Here is a 22,173-nt window from a genome sequence, read left to right as displayed (position 1 = left end):
GGTCAGTGTGTCTTTTCCACCAATCAGATCTCTTGTTCTTGAATGCTCCCATATTTACCATGTCACATATTCTCAGCTGTTGCACTGAATGCATACAATTCTTTGACAAACACACACACAAACACACAACATTTGGGAAAGAGTGGAGTGTTTTATTTGTGAAAGAGAGCACAGTGAACGTGGCTTTCATGTCTGATGAGACACAATGCCTCTAAACACACACACGCTTCCTTACCTACACTTGCTTATACACAATTCCTCTCTCCCTCCCTGTCTCTCGTACACAAACACACACACACACACACACACGATCCGCCAGAGGCATAATGCTGGTATGTGTCCTATACAAGCTTGGCCCACTAGCTCCTCACAGGTGGGTGAATGTGAGTGCATATTTCATGTCAGAGAGAAGTTAAGACTTCAGTATTCTACAGCAAGTGGCAAGATTACAAACTCAGAAATATACAGTCTTCCCTATGTTCATATAGTCTGCAATCCCACACAGTTTGTAAACCTTCACATAAGTATATTTACTCATGGTGACGTGTACAGTTACTGTACACACACACACACACACGGAAATGCACGCACGCACACACACACACACACACACACACACACACACACACACACACACACACACACACACTCACTCCATTAAATCCAGTTTAAAATCAGTTCCAGTCCATTCCAGGTTCCAAACAAGTTTCAGCTTTGAGTGTGAGTGCACTGCTGCGGTCACAGTGTTGTCCAACAAGGAGTTCAAGAAAACAGTCTATAGGAGTACTCCAGTACTTTTCATCCACATTTGTCCTCTGTGTGTGTGTATGTGAGTGAGTGAGTGAGTGAGTGAGTGAGAGAGAGAGAGAGAAGGTGTGTTAAAGGATAAAGTTTTTGTCGCTCAGGCTCTTCTGCCACAGCAGGAGTCCCTCCTGTCAATCAGAAAAGGATAAGCTTTCTCCTCGAGAAGAGTCGCTTTATAAAACAACAGTCTTGTCTCTTTCAGAAGAGTCTTTTAGTTTGCCTCAGTAGTCCTCTGTGTTCATGTGATTTAGCTGTGTGTGTAGGAGGGTGTGGGGGGGATGTGGGGGTTCCTAGGGTTCCGGACCGCGGGTTCTAGGTCTTCTCCTCACGGGGCACCTTCTTGCTGCGGGGCTTGATCTTCAGTGAGAGCTCCCATAATGCCTCCTCGGCCAGGTGGTCCGTGAAGTCGTTGAAAAATGAGATGATGTCATCGTTCCGCCTCAGCTCGTAATGGCTGCACCCAGAACACATCAGAGGGAGAGAGCAAATAAAACATTTTAATAGAACAATAAATGCAGAGACTCAGAGGTGCACTTCCATGTTTACCAATAATCGCTCACATAAAACCTAAAATACAAATAATTCTTGTGCTGGGTGCGCCAGTGTAGTCCAACAATGACATTAACGTAGAGCAAACCTCAGACTTAACTCTTTGACACTTTGAGCTTCGGCAGAGCTGTAATCTGCCCTTAACACTCTCTATGTTTCTATGTTTTGTTTTATTTCACTCTATAGAATCTTTATTTCATCAACATTTAATATACTGTATTTCTTTTACCACTGTATTTTCTTTGTGCACAGTACATAAAGAGCAGAGTACACGGTACACTTTCTTGTATTTTCCTTTTAATCTAAATTAGTGCTACTAATTTTGTTGTTGTTGTAAAGCACTGTGTGCTAAACATGCTTGAACATTGCTATGTAAATATAAAGTATTATTAATATTACTATTATTATTATTATTATTATTATTATTATTATTAGGCTATTATATAGTCTACAGAGCTGAATAAACAAAACCTCATCAGGCATACTCTCAGAATTCTTGCATTCACCAATTATGACATCATGCTAATGCCTATGACATCATAGGCTGGGAGTCCTGCTTTGAACATTCTAACTAAACACTTGGTCACTTTGACACAGACGGATACAGAGACAGCATTAAGAAAAACATTCTCCCTGCTATTGCCTCTTTTTTCCATCACTTCACAGTTCTGAATCAGGATTAAAGGTAAACCTCAGAAGGGGCCTCAAATGGAGTCCCGTGGATGCTTCGTGGATGCCCTGAGGTCTGTCTGGGCCAGCATCAGGAGCAGGGTCAGAGGAACAAAACAACGGCGCAGAAACTTGCGCATTAGCAGGATGGAGGCCATGGAGAGGATGGACCGGAAATGGAACACCGGACTGAACAGGAAGGTGCCCAAGTCTGGATCCGAGACCTCCACCCAGGACACCTCTGGATGGATGCCGAGGGGGAAAGAGAGCAAGCTTGTGAGGTGCAAAGTCCAGGTGCAGATGGACATCACCCTACAGACTATGCAGGACTCAAGGAAACCCCTGAAGGTCCAGCTGAGAACCCAGAGGCCCAACTGTCTGGGTGACATGGAGAGCCTGGACAAGGAGAAGTCCAGCCAGGACTACGAGTCTGATGAGAGCCCACAGGTGCAGGCCGAGGCACCAAAGGAGACTTACTGCGGTCATGAAGACTCAAAGACCAATCCCTTGAGTAAGAACAGGATGGGTATGACAGATTAAATTAGTGTAATTCAGTAATGTTTGAAGAGATGGCTGACAAAATATTCCCATTACGATTTCAGTAGCCTGCTTGCCCCTGAGGGGAAAAAAGGCCTGCAGCCAGAAATGGCAGAATATGATCCTGGGATGGACACCAGTCGTCCAGAAAAACATGGAGAAGCGTAAGTGAACTTGAGAAAAAGAGTACAAATAAAATACACAGTACTATCACCTGCTTTAGTATAATTCAGCAGTAATTCTGATCTTTTCTACAGGCTGTGTACTCCTCTCGGGCAAAAAGGCCTGCAGCCAGAGGTGGCAGAACATGGTGCTGCCTGGGATACCAGCCATCCAGGCCGAAACAGAAGCACGTAAGTGAAATAGTGGACTAGAATCAACACATTTGTATCTCAGAATGTTACGTTCATGGGCTGAGACACTCAGAAAAGGACAGAACAGAATTGGAATTGGAAACCAATTTATATACCATGTGACATTTGGAATGAATGTATTTTGATAGGCGCTGTCACTGAGTCCAGCAGTCCAGCTCTGCCTGAACTGGACAATGAGGACTTGGAGGACGAAGAGCAAGCTGTAAACATAGAGGAGGGAGATGCCCAAGGTACAGTAAGAAGCCGCTCGAACAAGCAGAATCTCAGGGGAGCAACTCTGTAATTACAGAGTCAAAAATAATTATTACAAAAGAACAAAAAAAAGAACATTTCTGGGTATAGGAATGAATAGTTATCATTAGGAAGTTCCATAACCCAGGGTCTACAGCACTTTGACACTTTGATACTGTAAATCAATAAATTGATTAGGTTGAATTAATGCATGCTCTCTTTTACATTATGCCACAGGAGATGTTGCAGAGGATGAACACCTCTCTGCAGTTATACGCCTGGATGACAGCAATGAGGCATCAGAAGACTACACCTGTGTCTACTATTATTACTACCGTTTGATAAGTTATTTCATCATAATTTTTTGGATTATCATTGGTCTTTATTTCCCTCACTAATAACTATAATAAAGTATTTTAGCCATTAAAGGTATTCCTGTATTGCCCTTTTTATTTGTAAGGCCCATGAAAAAACGAAAAAACGAAAAATCAACTGAGAAATATTATTTTAAATATTAAATATGTAAATTATGCTCATCCTTGAGTGTGAGTATGAGTGAGTGAATGAATTACCGACTGACTCAGAGAGAGAGGGAGAGAGAGAGAGAGAAAGAAAGAAAGAAAGAAAGAAAGAAAGAAAGAGAGAGAGAAAGAGCACGCGTGAGAGCGAGAGAGTTAATTAGTGTACAGGGGAGGAGTAGGGTGCAAAACTCACACTTGCTGGAAGCGTCTCATGCTGTCTAGAATGTTGAACTGCTGCCAGCGCTTTGAGAAGTTGACCTTCCCTTCGACCAGGTCAGGGTTGCCCAGGTGAACAAAGGTCAGGTCCTGGAGAATGAGCCCACTGTGGAAGAGCCAGAGAGAAACGGCAGGAGGGAGAAAGATGAGAAGGAAGTGGGGGTGGTGGTATTGGTGGTGTGAGACTGTTGCATTTTGTCACAAGTTTCCCAGGGTCTGCATCTGTTTGACAGTTACTAGAAGGTTCTGCCATTTTATACAGTTTTGACATTTTCGCAATTGTGTACTAAACGTCCTGGAAAAAAATCCTGGAAAGAGCTTGAATTCACAGTCAGGATAGAGGGCTTAAAATAATTTCTTTCAGCACACGTTGCTGACTACAAACATCTATCAAAGACACACTCAAACACAAACACTCACACACACACTTACAGGTAGGGAATGCAAGGAGGCTCCACTTCAGACAGAGCCGCACGATACGCTCGGAATGATGAGGAGCTGTCAATCAATGTACAGTACTCCTCTAATCCCTGAGAGAGGAGAGAGGGGGTGGGACAAACCTTGAGAACTCTTAGAACATATGTGGTCATTTCAACATTAGCTGTATTCTGATTCGATGATGGAACAAACCTCAGAGGTCTGCTTCTGCCATTCGAGACGTCTGATTGGTGCAGAGTCCAGAGCCGACAGGATGGCCAGGTACGAGTTAAAGTTGTTCAGCTTCCGTAAGTGCTGAAGAACACACAGCCATACACAATCCCTTTAACATCATGTCACCTTCATCCACTTCTAGCAGTTTAGCACTTTGCACTTTAAAGTGAGTAAAGTGAGTGGGATTTAGTCTTATTTCGTTTTTAACTTTTTAGGAATCATAACATCAGGTTTGGTTACAATACAGTTAGTGTAGAATAATGCACCTTCATGATCTTGATGAATTTGAGCAGAAGTTTCTCCCTGTCCTGTGCTCTCTCCTGCTGTATTATGATGGAGCGCACCCTAGTGGACAAACACACAAAAAACACCAGAAGATTAAACGGAGGTAACATTTGAATTCATGTTTAGTCAGGTTAGCAATGTGTTGACTCATTTACAGTACAGGTGTTTGTGTGTGTGTGTGTGTGTGTGTGTGTGTGTGTGTGTGTGTGTGTGTGTGTGTGTTGGTAGCTCTTTTGGTTGGTGACTCACAGAACTACTCATCAAATGGTATGTGTGCAGGCCCATATATGCATTTTCCTGCTGCTTCTACAGTTAAACTGCTGTGTGTGTGTGTGTGTGTGTGTGTGTGTGTGTGTGTTTACCAGTAGCTCATGTTGTTGAAGTGCTCCGTGAACTGGGTGAGGTTGGGGCTCTTCTCCTCATTCTGCTCCTTCGCCCAGAGGAGAACCTCAGGGATCTGGAGAGAGAGAGAGAGACAAACTGAGTGATTTAATATCCTTTTATTCCTTATGATATACACACACACACACACACACACACACACACTAACACACACACTAACACACAAAATAACACACGCACACTAACACACACACACACACACACAATAACACACACACACACACACGCACACCCACAGTACCTCAATCTTATAGAAGAGCTCTGCATCCAGAAGAGTGAGCTGATCAGCAACCTCATGACTTCGGAAATCATGGAGTGTGCCTGGCCTGGAGAAAAACAACAACAAAGAATCACTCTCTCTCTCACACACACACACACACAATCATACACCTTTCTCTCTATATCTATCTCTCTCACACACACACACACACACACACACACATTAACACACCTTTCTCTCTCTCACACACACACACTTTAAGAAACCTTTTACACACGCTCACACACACACACTTTAAGAAACCTTTTACACACACACACACACACACACACACACACAAACACACACTCTAGATTCGGCAGGTGTGTCGTACCTGGCGGAGACCATGCGCGTGGACAGCGGTGCGTGGGTGTGGACGTGCCTCTGTAGCCTCTTCTGGTCCACCTTGTCCAGGATGTTGGAGCGCAGCACGCGCGCCAGGCTCAGCTCGCCGTTACACAGCAGCTGGAACACCAGCTCCATCAGCTGACGCAGGATGTCCTCCGTCAGCTCCACCAGACTACACACACACACACACACACACACACACACACACACACACACACACACACACACACACACACACACACACACAGACACACAGACACACAGACACACAGACATACACACAGGTAAACACAGACACACACACAGAGAGACAAATAGGTAAATACACACACACACAAACACACACACAAACAGGTAAATACACACACACACACACACACACACACACACACACACACACACACACACACACAAATATAGACAAATGCAGACACACACACACACATAGACAAAACACCCACACATAGACAAAATCAACTTTTAGATACACTAAACACATAGAGACATTCACAGTGAGTGTGCTCTGAGTGTGTGTACATTTCTGTGGGCTCACTCACCAGAGCTCATCCACGACGCGCACCAGCACGAAGAAAGTGTTCTTACTGACGCGTTTCTTGAAGGTGTCAGGACTGTGGCAGAAGCGGGTATATGTGCGGAGGGGGTCAAGAAGGAATACACACTGATAAACACACCCACACACACCGTACACAGAAACTCAAACATTCATAAACTCACACACACACACACACACACACACACACACACACATACGGACATAGATTCAATAATAGTTTATATCAAGGGTGCCCAGCTTGGGGTCTGTGCGCCACATTTTCCCCATACTCATAAACATATCTGTTTTCTGGCCCTCCTCATTAGTTCTAAACGCATTAGTTCTGTCCCAGCGGAGTGTACTGGAAAGGGTTAAGTGTGTCTGGCTCAGGCAAGGATATCTGTAGTGTAGCTTCTTGATGAGCTCCTCTGGGGTGATGAAGGTTCTGTACGTGGTCAGAAACGCCTCGCAGTACAACACCAGGTCTGGCAGAGAACAAACAAAAACAGTCATTCACTATCAATGCACTACTATCGAAACATTTCTCAAAATAGCAATCAAATGAATGAGTGAGTGAGTGAATGAATGAATGAATGAATGAGTGAGTAAATGAATGATTGAATGAATGAATGCGTGAGTGAGTGAGTGAATGAATTAATAATTGAATGAATGGAAGAATGAATGAATGAATGAATGAATGAACGAAAGAGTGAGTGAGTGAGTTTGTCTTGCACTCAAGGGTGCCACATTGAACATCTCACTGAAGAAGAAACAGATAAATGGATAAAGGTGACTGAAGGAGAGGAGCGAACAGAAAGATGACATACCTTTGCGGTCAGTCTCTGTGGCGTGGACTAGCAGTATGTCAACAGAGCCAGCCCTTACGTCAGGCCCGTCATCATTCTACAGTAGAGTATAGGTGAAGGAGTTGTGAACTTTCATAGCATTTGTTGTATGAATGGTTATAAAGCATTGACAGACACCATGGTTATTCCAGATTAATAATCCATTATAAAATGATGAGATAATACTAATATTATAAGTTATTACACTGTAAATGTATCTTAATGTATCTTAATGTAAATGTTGATGATGAATGGTTCTTACCTCTTGTTTGCATGTGATGCGGCTCATGATGTCTTTGTGGTCAATGAGGGAGAGTTCATCAACATCCTCCGACAAGTCCACAGCCCTGCAAACCCACAACCACTCATCACCATCTCCAAAGCTCTAGACACTATGACTGGGCAGCATCTATTTACCCAAATTTACCAAAACTCATATCGCTATATTAAAAAAGTGAAAAAATAAATAAAATCTTGCACCACCATTACATCGGACCAGTGGTATTTAAGTTATGAAAGTGAACACACACACACACGTGCGCACACACACAGGGACAGACAGATGGACCCGATTACAATACCCTTGACCTCCCTACTGGGAGCCAGGATTATAACACAAACATATGGCAACATCAATATAACAGGCAACATTGAAACACACACGCAAACAAACACACTCTCTTACAAGTAAAGTATTGATTCTTTATTGATGCTTGCGAAAGACTGTGTGGTATTGTGCTACACACACACACACACACACACACACACACACACACACACGCACCTCTCTTTGGTCATTGTCCCTCTGCTACTTGACGAGGACATTCTCGGGGTTGGAAGAATATCGTCTATTAGGCTCACTGCTGCCTAAATAACACAAAACACAAAAAAATTAAACTGAGTACAATGCGTTTGCCGCGCACAAAAAAGCAAAGATGCATGAAAGTGTACTTACTGAGTGGGGTGTGTCATTTCCATTGGAATACAGGTTGACATATTCCCCCTCTCCTCCCTCATCAATTGCACTTTCACTCTAAAGAAGAGAGAACACAGGATAAGACAAAAACGTATCCTTCATTCACATCCACTATACGTCACACAAGAATCAGACCGCTGAAAACACAAGACTACTTATGAATCAAAAAAGAACAAACAACAACCAAAAACAACAGAGAACCAAAACAATTGCAAACCCCAGAGTCCTCTGCACACAAACTTAATTAATGCATGCAGCAGACACACCCTCTTTAATAAATGGTTATGACTGTGAGAGAGAGTATGTAAGAAAGTTACCAGCAGGTGGGGACAGAGCCCATGTGTGTGTGTGTGTGTGTGTGTGTGTGTGTGTGTGTGTGAGAGAGAGAGAGACAGATTTGTGTGTCTAGATGAAAATGTGCATGTACCAAAGAGATTTATCAACGGATTAAGTAGATTATAGCAAACTTTCGCCACAAGCAATCTCATCAATTACATCACACACACACAAAGTCTCTCTCTTTCTTCCATCTTACACACAGACACAGACACAGACACAGACACAGACACAGACACAGACACAGACACACACACACACACACACACACACACACACACACACACACACACACACACACACACACACACACACACACACACACACACACACACACACACACACACACACACACTAGAGTCTCTCACTCTCTCATTTACTGCTTGAAATGCAAGTCACACACAATCTTTTTTTGTTTTTTACCGCAGAGGTAAGTAGAGAGTCAGTGAGAGAGCTGTCAGAGGGGTGACAGGCAGGCAGAGAGGCCAAAGAGCCGGCCAGAGAGGCCGTGGACCAGCCCACGCCCTGCGAGGTCACACCGAGATTGGCCAGCCCGGCTGGTTCTGTGCTCTGCGAGTGGGAAGAACAGAAAGGCAGACATGCAGCAGAGGGACGAGATGATTTGGGAGAAGCAGAAAAGAGCCAGAGGAGCACATGACCCCAACGTGTTTGGGGGGGAAAGAGAAAAATAACACCACACAGATGTATGTGTGTGTGTGTGTGTGTGTGTGTGTGTGTGTGTGTGTGTGTGTGTGTGTCGGAGGGCAATTTCCAAGACACTGAGGCAACGTGTGTTCCTGGACATTGAGCAGATTTCTGTCAGGAGATGAAGCTGAGCAAACCTGCAGGAACCTGCCTCACATACCAAACTCCTGCATTCCAATCCTGGTGCTTCAACCCTCACACACACACACACACACACACACACACACACACACACACACACACACACACACACACACACACACACACACACACACACACACACACACACACACACACACACACACACACACACACACACACACACACACATGTGGGCCTGCAGAGAAACAGTCTCCCTGGCTTTGACCTTAATGGTCAGTGGTGAGCAGGGGTCATGTGCTACACCTCACTCCACATTATGTAACCAAAGTGTTAGTACATTTTGTTTCCAAGACATCAGCGCTTCACTGCAAGACAGATGAACAATCACATTCTGTGTGGTGTATGTCTTTAGGGGAAGTTATGAGTGTGTGTGTGTGTGGGGGGGGACGGATGGACGGGGGGGATGGTCCTGTGTGTGTGAGTGTGGGAAAGCATATGTTGGTATGTCGGGGGAAGTATGCGTGCGAGCAACACTTCTCTGAGGGTGGCAGAGAGGTGAAGAAAGATTGGTGTTCGAGGAGCTAGAATGGGGGCCTTCGGTAAGCTACGGTTGGGCTGAAGCTAAATCATCAAAGGCCTGACAACGGATTAGAGCTTGTTGTAGCACCTATGATGTATGCTCTGTTATGTAAGGCTGGACGATCACTCATTCAAAATGGGGCAAAGTTTCTTTCAACCGCACTCTTAAATAACACACGACCAAATATATGCGGACCACATCATGCAGGAACCACATCAGGCCAAAAACCACTCCCAAAGCAGAACCACACAAGACTGCCGAGAAAACTCACCAGGGGTGTGGTCAAAGAGGTGTGGCCACAGAGGGCGCTAGAGAGTGATTGGCTGTGAGTGAGCACAGGCCGCGCCCCCTCTGGAAAACCAGGAGAAGGAAGGGGGCGAGAGCAAAGGGAGGAGGAAGAGAGCTGAGAGACCTGGAGAGATACAGAGAAAGAGAGGGGGAGGAAGAGAGAGAGAAGAAAAAGAAATGAGAGAAAAAGGATGAAAAAAGAGCAAAAAGAGTCGACCTGGCTGTGTTAAGAGAAAGGAAAAAAGATGAAAGAGTTGACTGCTGAGGCAACAGTAGTATGTGAAATGAGGGCAAAAGCTAAAGAAGATTAAATCTCTCTCTCTCTTTCACTCTCTCTCTCTCTCTCACACACACACACACACACACACACACACACACACACCTACACGTGCTGTAAATCCAGTGAACTGTTAATCCTGTCATGATTATATTATTGTAAACATATTCCTATAAGCGTGAGCTTAAGCACACTAAGCCAGAAAATGTGGGTATGTGGAATATTAACACACATAATGTGTATCTCTTGAATGTGTGTGTGTGTGTGTGTGTGTGTGTGTGTGTGTGTGTGTGTCCGTCCATCTGATAAAATATAGGATTCAGTCAGACTGCCAGTGCCATGCAATGTGATTATTAAATGACACACAAGGAGTCATCTACAGTATGAATCTGTGCATGTGTGCACGCATGTGTGCATCTATTTTGAGACTATGATTAAATTTCTTCTGCTCTAAATTTGTATTTGTGTGCATATGCCTCGACTGATTTTACAAACTGGTATTAATAGTCACGTGTGAAAGATTTGTTCTGGGATGTGTATGCGTGTTTGTGTATGTGTATGTGCATGTGTCTAAGTATAAGTGTGTGTGTGTGTGTGTGTGTGTGTGCCTTTATGTTTGTTTGTGAGTGTGTGTGTTTGTGATTGTGTGGTTTTGTGTGTGTGTGTTTGTGATTGTGTGTGATTGATTGTGTGTGTGTGTGTGTGTGTCTGTATGTGTGTGTGTGTCTGTATGTGTGTGTGTGTGTGTGTGTGTGTCTATATGTGTATGTGTGTGTGTGTGTGTGTGTGTGTGTCTGTATGTATGTGTGTGTGTCAGTGTGCGAGTGTGTGGTTTTGTTATTGCGTGTGTGCGTGCGTCCAGTGCACATCCATGCCCACCATTTGCCTCTGTTTGGGCGGCAGGGCGGGCGGTGGCGAGGGCCGCGTCTGCCCCTGCGTCTGCCCCTGCGTCTGCCCCTGGGTGACCCCCTGCGCCTGCTCGCCCCCGTAGCTCTCGCTGATGCCGCACACCTCCTGCAGGCGGCGCAGCCGGTGCTCGTAGATGGTCTCGCTGGCCGGCGTCTGGTAGAAGACGGACGGCTGCGGCTCCGAGTAGTCCTCCATAAACGCCATGTACTGCAGGACTAGAGGGGCCGGGGCAGGAAGGGAGGGAGGGAGAGATAGGAGGAGAGCGGAGGGGGGGGGGGGGGGCGAGAGAGAGATAGAGGAACGAGGGAGGAAGAGACGGAGGGAGGGAGAGGGGCGAAAAGAGGATGTGGGTGAAAGTGGACGAAGGAGATAGTCAGGCAAAGTGTCAGAGACAGAGAGAGACCGAGAGAGGGGGGGGAGAGAGAGAGAGAGAGAGAGAGAGAGGGGGGAGGGAGAGAGAGAGAGAGGGGAGAGGAAGTGAGAGAGAAAGAAAGAGAGGAATAGAGAGAGAGAATAAGGAGGAAGACAGCAAATGAAGGAAATTAAACCTAAACCTTCTTGAGGTTAAAGATGTACAGAATGCATCCGCCCTACAGGGGAAAACATGGGCTACATTTTTTTGAGTAATTCCCCCCCTTCAGTAATTCCATCCTTCCTACAGATGACCCCTCATCCCCCCATTCCCCCATCCCCTCATCCCCCCATCCCCCTCCCCCCTCCAGTCCTCTACTCACTGGTGCGGCTCTTCTTCTCCGGTAGCGGCGGGGGGCTGTCGGTGCGCGGGTCCCCCCCGACGGGCGAGTGGGCGTACTGGCTGGTGAAGACGCCGCCGTTGAGCAGCGGCATGGGCGACAGCGGCGTGAGCAGCGGGAACGGCGGCGTGGGCGGCCGGTCCGGGTCCGGGTCCGTCCCGCCGTCCCACTCCTCCGACTGGCTGTGGTAGAGGTGCGGCGCGAAGCGGAGGCCGTGCATGGAGATGACCGGCACGCTGCGCCGCTTCTTGAGCGGCAGGGCCGGCGGAGGGAGGAGGGCGCCCGACGACGAGGTGCGGAGGGAGGGGGGCAGGGGGGGGAGAGGAGGGGGGCCCGGCGGGGGAGAGCCGCACTCGCTCAGGCACTCGGGGAGCGGGCTCAGCGAACCGCCGCCGCCGCCCGGCACCGGGAACGGAGGCAGCGACTCCAGCACGGACAGGTCCTGATGCAGGAAGTCGTAGTCGGGATCGTAGCCGTCTGAGAGCCAGAGAGGGGGGGGGGGGGGGGGGGGGCACACCGGGAGAGAACAGGAACAGGAAACGTTAGCATTTAGCGTTACCATAGCAGGTGTGCATGGGAGATGCGTTCAAATTTGGCAAACAGTGGCGAACGTTTGTGGTGAACATGTGTTCTTTGAACAGTTACATTTGAACGATTTGATGTTAACATTGCATTCTAACAGTAATTGCATTGTTGCATTCCTCAAACTCACGTTCAGTTCCACTGTTCGCGGAGCACTACCTCCTCAGACTGTTTGCGATTGTTAGCAAACGTTCGCCAAAAACTCAAGGCTAACCGAACACTGTTTGCAAGAGTTTGTAAACGTTCGCCTACGTTCGTGAACTTGAACGCACCTCTGGATTATCTGATACCGTACATCACCCAGGCGGGTGCTACAAATTGGTGGTGCAAGTGCTTTAGGTGCCCTACTAAAGCGCTATAGAATATAGAAGTTGTTGTTCTATCTATGAATGCAAATGTTTATGCAACACTTTAGATGCAAAAGTGTTGCTGCGTGTATATTTGCGGGTGTCCTTTTGTGACTGCATTCTGGTGTGTGCGGGATCATGGCCGTGTCTGTGTCAGACTGTGTCTTCTTGAATGTGTGCATTACCCAGCGTTTCACAGCTGGTGTTTCGGGAGCACTGCCCACTGTCCCTCTCTAGCGCAGGGAGCTGCTCGTCTGACTGGCTCAGTTTACCCATGATGCCGCAGGATGACAGGCACGGGGAGTCGCTGCTGTACGATTGGCTGTCGGCCGATAAGCGTCTCTGCAGTAGCTCCGCCTCTTGGTCCTGCTGTTGTAACTGTAGAATAGATCAGACACGACTTAGTCAACTACATCAACAAAATCAGAACAGAAGTGTGAGATTTCAGTCTGCCTTTAGTCTTAGTGCTGAGGTAACTAGAGAGCTGGGGTTTAGCATTAGTGCGGAGTTAACTAGAGAGCTGGGGTTTAGTCTTATTCCTAAGTTATCTGTAGAGCTGGAGTTTAGTCTTAGTGCTGAGTTAACTAGAGAGCTGGAGTTCAGTGTTAGTGCCGAGTTAACTGTAGAGCTAAGGTCTGGTCTTAGTGCTGAGGTAACTAGAGAGCTGGAGTTTAGTGTTAGTGCTGAGTTAACTAGAGAACTGGGGTTTAGTCTGGTACCTGTTTGAAGGCTCCGGGCGGTAAACTCCTACCACTGGCAGCTCGGCTCATGGGTGCCACCACGGCGATGCGCGTGAGCGCGGGCAACGACTCGCGCTTCTTAGGGGGCAGAATCGGGATACTGCGAATAAAATAACACTCAAACTCATTATTCTGAGGCATCATCACACAATGATCTTATGGTAATGCAGTGCACAGCATTAGTTTAGTGACTAAACTAATGATGACTATGATTGACTAAACTTTAGTCAATCATAGTTTAGTATATCCTGGACAAAGCAAGAGTTTATCAGGATGAGATGCTGACACAGAGGATCACACTTACATACATGCACACACACACACACACACACAAAAGGAAGTTACACGCCATAGGTTTATGAAGGGTCAAAGTAACAATAATTAAATATAAAGTAAATTACAAAGTAAAATGTCATGTAAGTCATATCACCAAGTATCAAATTTAAATATATCAACGATTATTAAATGTAATCCAATTTAAAGTTTAAATCAATGTCATTTGAATTTTGAATTACATTAAACTTTAAATCAATTGAATAAGAAGTTGAATTAATTTGAAGTCATACATCACATTTACATTTGCCTGTTGTTCTCATTTTGAATAAGACTTAACATTTCAGCCTCATGCAATTCCGTGCGCCACCATTTAATTCGAACGCCTTTACTTCAGACTTTGGACTTTGGTACTTCAAGGTTGTACTGTCACCTGTCAATCATGCTATGTCCCCCGCCCCCCGCCCATCCACTGAATCTGAGTCGATTTATCAGTTCTTTAGTAATAGTTTCCCCCACTTCATCACCATCACCACCAGAGCAAACGTCCTTCGTCTGACGCTGGGTTTCCACAGAGCATGTCACCATGCGAGATCTTCTACTGTCTTTACGCGAAATACGCCTGCTAAAATTTCACCCAGGGGATGTTGTCCAGTTGTCACACACCTAGCGTTTCGGCTCAGTGGTCAACAGGTTAGCTTAGTGGTTAGTGGTTAGTGGTTAGCTTAGTGTTTAGTTAGCTAGACAGTCCAGTGCTTCAGATTACATTCAGGGGTTTATTTAGCCCAAGTATGTTCAAGTGGCATACACACAAAAATCCGTTTGAATGTTTTCATGTTGACAACAATTCATAATCTACAGAAACACCACAGTTCATATCAGCGTGCTAACTATCTAGTCGCCTAGCTTGCTATGTGTTTTCAATTGGTTATAATGGGTCAACAAGCTAACAAGCTAACAAGCTAACCTTCAATGATAGTGTGTCCTGAACACATTTGTTTAGCATAACAATAAACCGTATCAAAATAAGCCATTAAAAGTGGTCAAGAAACCTTTATTCACATTTAATATTTCCAGTTACGACCCCCGGAGCCACCGCCATTGATTTGTTTTTTTTTGTTACTCCCACCTCTGTGTACAGTGTACAACGTGGTGATAATTTCGCCCGGAGTGAGTGAGTCTTACAAAAGACCCGATAAATCAACTCAGATTCAGTGGATGGGCGGGGGGCGGGGGACATAGCATGATTGACAGGTGACAGTACAACCTTGAAGTACCAAAGTCCAAAGTTTGAAGTAAAGGCGTTCGAATTAAATGGTGGCGCACGGAATTGCATGAGGCTGAAATTTTAAGTCTCATTCAAAATGAGAACAACAGGGAAATGTAAATGTGATGTATGACTTCAAATTAATTCAACTTCTTATTCAATTGATTTAAAGTTTAATGTAATTCAAAATTCAAATGACATTGATTTAAACTTTAAATTAGATTACATTTAATAATCGTTGATATATTTAAATTTGATACTTGGTGATATGACTTACATGACATTTTACTTTGTAATTTACTTTATATTTAATTATTGTTACTTTGACTCTTCATATAGGTTGAGTGGGTAAAAGACCAATCACAGAGCACCAGGAGAGGGACTAGAGGGGTAAGCAGCTGTCAATCATGCGTTTAACTTTTCGTTGTCACAGCCTCAACTGTCTGATACATATTCCATGACATGCGAGTTAGGTCTCCTCCAATTGGGACACACATGGGACAAGTATTGTGTGATGTCTGATGTCATAGAGACACACAATGCCTTCCCATTGGCTGACATACTTTTCTGTCTTTGCGGCTCTCCGTTGCCTAGCGACTGCCAGCTGTGCAGCCATCTGCATTCTGGCCCTGATGAGGTCAAGCCCACCACCCAAGAGACGGCAGAGGAGAGGGGGAAAGAGATGGAGAAAAAAAGAGAGATAGAGGAAGGGAAAGTGAGAGAAAGACGAGAACGAGAGAGAGAGAAACTGAGTGTATGGTAACAGGGAAAGAACGAAAGAGCACGTGATATCGAAAAATTCAGAAAGATCAACACTAAATTCTCTGATTGGCGCACACACACACACACACACACACACACACACACACATGTGCGCACATACGCACACACGCGCGCACACACACACACACACACACACAAGCAAACAGAGAACTACTTAAATGTGGATGTTTGTGGGTTTCACATCTGCTTTTTTGTGCTCACAAATCAAATCTGTGTGAGAATGTCTCCAGTCTAGACCACAAGGAAGAGGGGCTTCCGTTTGAACGTATGTGTGTATGTGTGTGTGTGTGTGTGTGTGTGTGTGTGTGTGTGTGTGTGTGTGTGTGTGTGTGTGTGTGTGTGTGTGTGTGTGTGTGTGTGTGTGTGTGTGTGTGTGTGTTGTCTTGAGAAATCACGGTGACAGCAAAACACTTTTAACTAAGCAGCATGTTCCTGTGGCTTAAAATAAAAACAAGGAAAGTGTGAAAGAAGTGTGAATGGAACACCAGATTAATTTACACGGAACCAGGATAGGCTAATAAACACATAAGACCTTTCCTGAGAAACACAAACACACTCATTTTCCACAGACAGTCCACTGTTGTTTCAACACACACACACACACACACACACACACACACACACACACACACACACACAAAACACAAACACCAGTCGCTCACCTGTGCTCAGCTAGTTTAGGTCCAGGGAGGGGGGGTTTGGGTGGAGCCTCCTCCTCTGACATGTCCGTCAAGCTCTCAGAGGGCGTGGTCACAGGTGTGGTCTTGCTCATGTCCCGCTCTGGAAGACACATGCTGTGGCAGAAACACAGGCACTGTTATTCACTCTTATGTGTATGTGTGTGTGTGTGTGTGTGTGTGTGTGTGTGTGTGTGTGTGTGACTGAGAGAGAAAGAGCTCTTTTCGAGTCAGAGAGGGGGGATGTGGAAGAAACGGTACAATTGAATATGTGTGTGTGTGTGTGTGTGTGTGTGTGTATGTGGTATTTTCTTACCTCTCTGCTTTGGCCATTGGAGGTGCGGGTTTAGGGGATGTGGGTGAAGGCTGTTCCTGTTTCTCAATGGTGAGTTTTACCAGCTCCTGTTAGAAATGCACACACACACACACTGATAAATTACTGACTTTTTAACATAAGAAGAAACTCACTTCTTAAAACACACACACACACACACACACACACACACATTCAATCATACACAAGCACTAACGCAACCACATGCAAACAACAGGCAAGCACTTACTTTCACCCCATCGAGCACAGCTTTGATCACCGTGGTGACCGTTGTCACGGTCTCCTTGTCACTCAGATCAATCCCCTTCAACATGACATCATCGGACCAGCGCACCAGGTTAGCCAGACTCTGATACACACGGTTATGACAGGAGGACAGCGCCGAACTGTGAGAGAGAGAGAGAGAGAGAGAGAGAGAGAGAGAGAGAGAGGGAGAGAGATAGAGAGAATGAAGGGAAGTGAGAGAGGTAAGGAGAGAGAAACAGACAGATGGGTCTATGGAGGACTTTAATGTTCTCTATGAGAAAATGGACGTGGTCTAGGGGGCGCTGTAGCCTCACACATAACCAGGTGAGATAATTATATTACGTCAAGGTGCTTGTGTATGTGTGTGTATGTGGGTGTATGTGTGTGTGTGTGTGTGTGTGTGTGTGTGTGTGTGTGTGTGTGTGTGTGTGTGTGTGTGTGTGTGTGTGTATGTGTGTGTGTGTGTATGTGTGTGTGTGTGTGTGTCATCACTACATTACAGTACGTCAAGGTGTGTGTGTGTGTATGTGTGTGTGTGTGTGTGTGTGTGTGTACACATTAGTGTGTGTTTGTGTATGTGTGTGATAGGCGCCATTTGTGTGTGTGTGTGTGTGTGTGTGTGTGTGTGTGTGTGTGTGTGTGTGTGTGTGTGTGTGTGTGTGCGTCAGTGTGTGCCCCCAGTTGTATGACTGAGTGTATGAGCCTCTCGCTGAATTCTAGGTGAATCTCAGGCTTGCTCTGACAGGCCAGGACAACACACACTCTGACATTCCAAAGGCACAGTCAGCCACAGAGGCAGGAACAGGATACGGGGTGCGTGCATGTGTGTGTCAATGTGTGGTGAGTATGTGTGTGTGTGTGTGTGTGTGGATGGATGTGAGTGTGTGTCACCAGCTCGGAATGAGCATATTATCAGCGACATCATCTGAAGTTTATCATTCTTTGCCTCAATGAGGTAAGCACCAGAAAAAGGAAATAATGTGAGTGTGTGTGTGTGTGTGTGTGTGTGTGTGTGTGTGTGTATGACAAAAGACAGCTTCCCGTACATAAGCCCCGAGGTTTACATTCTCTTCATTCTTCACAGACAAAACACAATGACCCCTCAACACAAGGAGACACACACACCCGCACACCCACCCACACACCCACACCCACACACACACTTACCTGTTGTGTGAGCGGGTGTCCCCCTGCACCAAAGGTAAGATGGCCTCCAGGACTTTGCTGGCTGAGCCAGGGAGCATCTCCAGGACTTTGGCGTCCACGGCCATCTTGTCCACGATGGCCTTGAAGTAGCGCAGCGCGCTCACCACGTCCTTCTCCTGCTCCTCCAGACGAGACACCTTCTGCTCCTCGCCAACACACACACACACACACACACACACGCACACACGCACACACGCACACACGCACACACGCACACACGCACACACGCACACACACACACACACACACACACACACACACACACACCCATTATATCAGTGATATCCACCAGTCCACAGACCATTCCATCAAACAAACAAAAAAAACGTCTTCCAGTGAACTACTATTTTGACCACACACACACACACCTCTACAAGTTGGTTTGTTGGTTTCCTGTATATTGATTAAACCTAGCCCAATATCAAAAAGAATTTATAAAAAAAAAAAATATATATAAAAGAAAATATTATATAAAAATGTATGGCTTATTCCATATACGATGCGATCTAGGAAAGTTGCTAAATTTCACCATGTGAAGGGTTTTCCCACATCACATCACATAAATGGCAAGCCGACCCAACATGTCCATTACCAAAACATGACATCCCCTCCACACTGCACTGAACAGGTTCCTCATCCTTTAATTCCTCCATTGAACCCATGCAAGACCACAGGACTCTTTACTCCATGCAGCCCTTCTCCAGATCATCCCACCACACTGATACCCTCACTGCTGGAGGAAGTAGGAGCTTCACCAATGAATGAATGAATGAATGCTAAACCAATCAAACAACAGCAGCTTTACCTGTCTAACACAACGTAAAACCACTCATGCATAGGACTTCATACCAAAGATGCCTCCCAACCAATCAGCTGGACTGTAGTACTAATGTCTCCCTAAAATGATTAACTTACACCACTGGACTCTACCAATTAAATTCCACCTAAACTCCTAGGCTTAGCCATCTAGTCAAATATCAACTAAATCATATTGACGCGATAAGTGTATAACTAAAGAAAAATTTAACTGAAAAACCTCAAACAGGCACTACATTGATCCATAATCTTGGGCAAAAAACTGGATGCCCTAGAGCAGTAAAATCAGTGAACACAAAACAGACCACATTTGGTCACCTTCTAAGGAGCTACATTCTAAACTGCTGGAGAAATGTCATGACATGCTTCCACATGCTTCAGTTCTGCAGGGGTCCCAAAGGACCATGGCTGAAGACAAGAGCTCAGGACAAACAGTCAGACAGCATAGAATTCAGAGAGAGTTACAGAGAAAGAGAGAGAGAGAGAGAGAAAGAGAGAAAGAGGGAGTGCTGATGAGAGAGAGAGAGTGCTGATGAGAGAGTGTTGACCAGGCTCACCTTGTTGACTGGTTTCTCTGGGGCGGGAGCCGGGGGTTCTGGGGAGGGGGGCTTGCCTTTGGTGGAGGGTGTGCGTTTGATCTTGGGGGAGTGGAACTTGTCCATGAGCTTCATGGTGGACAGCTTGAGGGAGGAGAGGTGGGAGCGCGTCCCCTCTGCAAGCCACAGGAGGAGAGAAATGACAAGCGGATTAATGAGGGTGAACACGTATGAATATTTATCATGGTGGAGCTCAGGTTGCCACCACACATCTACAACACTAAACCTAAAGACTCAGACTGCATAGGTTAGCCTACAGAATTAGAACCTAAAGAGCAACCCTCCATCCCCCAATCCAAACACCTACAGTATTACCAATTTGTAGCTTCATTAAGTCTTAATTTGCCATTAGTATCTTAGTCTTTAAAAACGATATTCTTCAGGTTGACTCTATGTGTACTCAAGCAATACATCCTGGATGATTCTCTATTATTAGCACATTCTTGTTACTCAATTGTTGTGGATGTCAGCAGCACGCTATTGTGTGTTTTTTTCTTCCTGGTTCAGGTATGAGTCAATGTGTGTTACAAAGAGACGTGCATCTGACAGCTCGAGAGAGAGAATAAATAGAAATAGTGGTCTATTAGAGGCTGCAACTCAGTGTAAAATAGGCCACGTTCACAGAGATGTTCAAAACACACACATCTTTTATGATGCTTCAGTGTCTTGCCCATTTAAGACACACACCACAACTCCAAAGAGAGAATGTCGCCAATGGCAGCTCTTCAGAATTCCTTCAACTATGGACGTTCCACACAGTCACTGTGCTGGTAAAACAGGTATTCATTTTTTTATACAGTAACCACTGCGTGACGCAAAACCCGAAAAACAGAAAAACTGATGGAAATCTGACAAATCTGTTCACTCAATCACAAACACTCAACTCCACAGCCATCACAGCTGCGTAAGCAAGAGACAGCTCAGTATCAGATCAACAAACCTTTTGCGAAAGACAGATTAAGTCGGGTTACCTAACTGAGCCGCCAGGAACACAAATCTGTACACACGTCATCTGAAACAACCACAATGATCTGAGAGGTACCCATCTTTTTTTCCATGTGTACCTCTATCACAGTGACCTGAGAGGTAGCTATCATACTTCTCTCTGCAAGTGGCTGAGGAAGTTAGCTCAATATTGATGGAGTTTGGCACGATAAGAGCTTTCAGCTAAATACCAATGTCACCTGCTGAGAGGGACATGACCAGGAGAGAGAGAGGACAGAAGCGAGAGAGACTAGACATGAGGAATGAGGCATGTCACTCCACCAGCTCCACTGAAACCAGCATTTCCTTATTTCCCTCCAGAGAAACGGCACATGTTTAACATGACAAGAATTCTGTGTGAAGGAAAGCACACGTGTGTGTGTGCATGTGTGTGTGAATGTGTGTGTGAGTGTGTGTGTGTGTGTGTGTGTGTGTGTGTGTGAGAGAGAGAGAGATAGAGAGAGAGAGAGGGTAAATACAGGTAAGGTCAAATAAGATTTAATATCATAAATAAAAAAATAAAGGGTGTCTTCTAACTTCTTACTTGCCTTGTGGTCTGTACAGTGAAAGCATTAAGGTGATGATACCTGGGACAACTTTTTCAGCAATGTTGCTGGGCAACCGCATAACCAGTTCCATGTCTTCTGATTGGATGATCATGAAAATATGCCTGCTGATGCTTAGCTCTGCAGAAAACAAATGTTGGCCAATACCATGGGAATGTGCCAGAACCACAATACTTAGGAACAACGTCATGTAACATTACAATAACGCCGCCTTGTGTATCAGCTTCACAGATGATCCAGAACGCAGTGCCATGACTGGTCTTTCATCAAACCAAAAGGGTTTGATTGAAGACCAGTCACCACTGGTCATCGAGCTTAATTGGCTACCTGTGGCCGCCCGCTCCAAATTCTAATCATTAATGCTGGCCTGCCTACAAAGTGATCTCCAGGGGTGCGTTTCCCAAAGCCATAGCTGCTAACCTGTTCGCAACTTAGTTGGTTGGCAGTGGGAAATTGCATTGCAACCAACAACTTTGCTACCTGGGTTAGGGACTGTAGTTTTGGGAAACGCGCCCCAGTTCTGCACTCACTTAATCATATGCTCTCATCAGAAACTGTTTAATAAAGTAACTAGACAATCTTTGCTC

At 45.5% G+C, this 22,173-nt stretch overlaps 1 protein-coding gene across 1 annotated transcript in view; it reads right to left on the bottom strand.

Moving 5' to 3' along the window:
- Positions 1-62: 62 nt before the first annotated feature.
- The window catches only part of LOC134100381 (rap guanine nucleotide exchange factor 1-like), a 35,202-nt gene continuing 13,091 nt past the window's right edge, over positions 63-22,173 (bottom strand). The window contains exons 2-24 of the mRNA XM_062553557.1: positions 19,998-20,152; positions 18,586-18,764; positions 17,402-17,558; positions 17,155-17,240; positions 16,824-16,955; positions 13,818-13,938; positions 13,284-13,476; positions 12,152-12,646; positions 11,388-11,632; positions 8,200-8,277; positions 8,029-8,111; positions 7,507-7,591; positions 7,227-7,302; positions 6,762-6,884; positions 6,404-6,560; positions 5,833-6,018; positions 5,481-5,565; positions 5,200-5,294; positions 4,819-4,897; positions 4,532-4,633; positions 4,334-4,431; positions 3,879-4,007; positions 63-1,258 (exon numbers count right to left, since the gene is read on the bottom strand). Of these exons, the coding sequence (XP_062409541.1) occupies positions 1,117-1,258; positions 3,879-4,007; positions 4,334-4,431; positions 4,532-4,633; positions 4,819-4,897; positions 5,200-5,294; positions 5,481-5,565; positions 5,833-6,018; positions 6,404-6,560; positions 6,762-6,884; positions 7,227-7,302; positions 7,507-7,591; positions 8,029-8,111; positions 8,200-8,277; positions 11,388-11,632; positions 12,152-12,646; positions 13,284-13,476; positions 13,818-13,938; positions 16,824-16,955; positions 17,155-17,240; positions 17,402-17,558; positions 18,586-18,764; positions 19,998-20,152 (3,281 nt within the window). The 3' untranslated portion in view covers positions 63-1,116. The remainder of the gene's footprint in view (positions 1,259-3,878; positions 4,008-4,333; positions 4,432-4,531; positions 4,634-4,818; positions 4,898-5,199; positions 5,295-5,480; positions 5,566-5,832; positions 6,019-6,403; positions 6,561-6,761; positions 6,885-7,226; positions 7,303-7,506; positions 7,592-8,028; positions 8,112-8,199; positions 8,278-11,387; positions 11,633-12,151; positions 12,647-13,283; positions 13,477-13,817; positions 13,939-16,823; positions 16,956-17,154; positions 17,241-17,401; positions 17,559-18,585; positions 18,765-19,997; positions 20,153-22,173) is intronic.

This window comes from Sardina pilchardus, chromosome 14 (assembly GCF_963854185.1).
Source record: "Sardina pilchardus chromosome 14, fSarPil1.1, whole genome shotgun sequence".
NCBI classification, from domain to species: Eukaryota; Metazoa; Chordata; class Actinopteri; order Clupeiformes; family Clupeidae; genus Sardina; species Sardina pilchardus.
The sequence above is the reverse complement of the archived record's forward strand: the minus strand, read 5'-3'. Positions and strand labels throughout refer to the sequence as shown.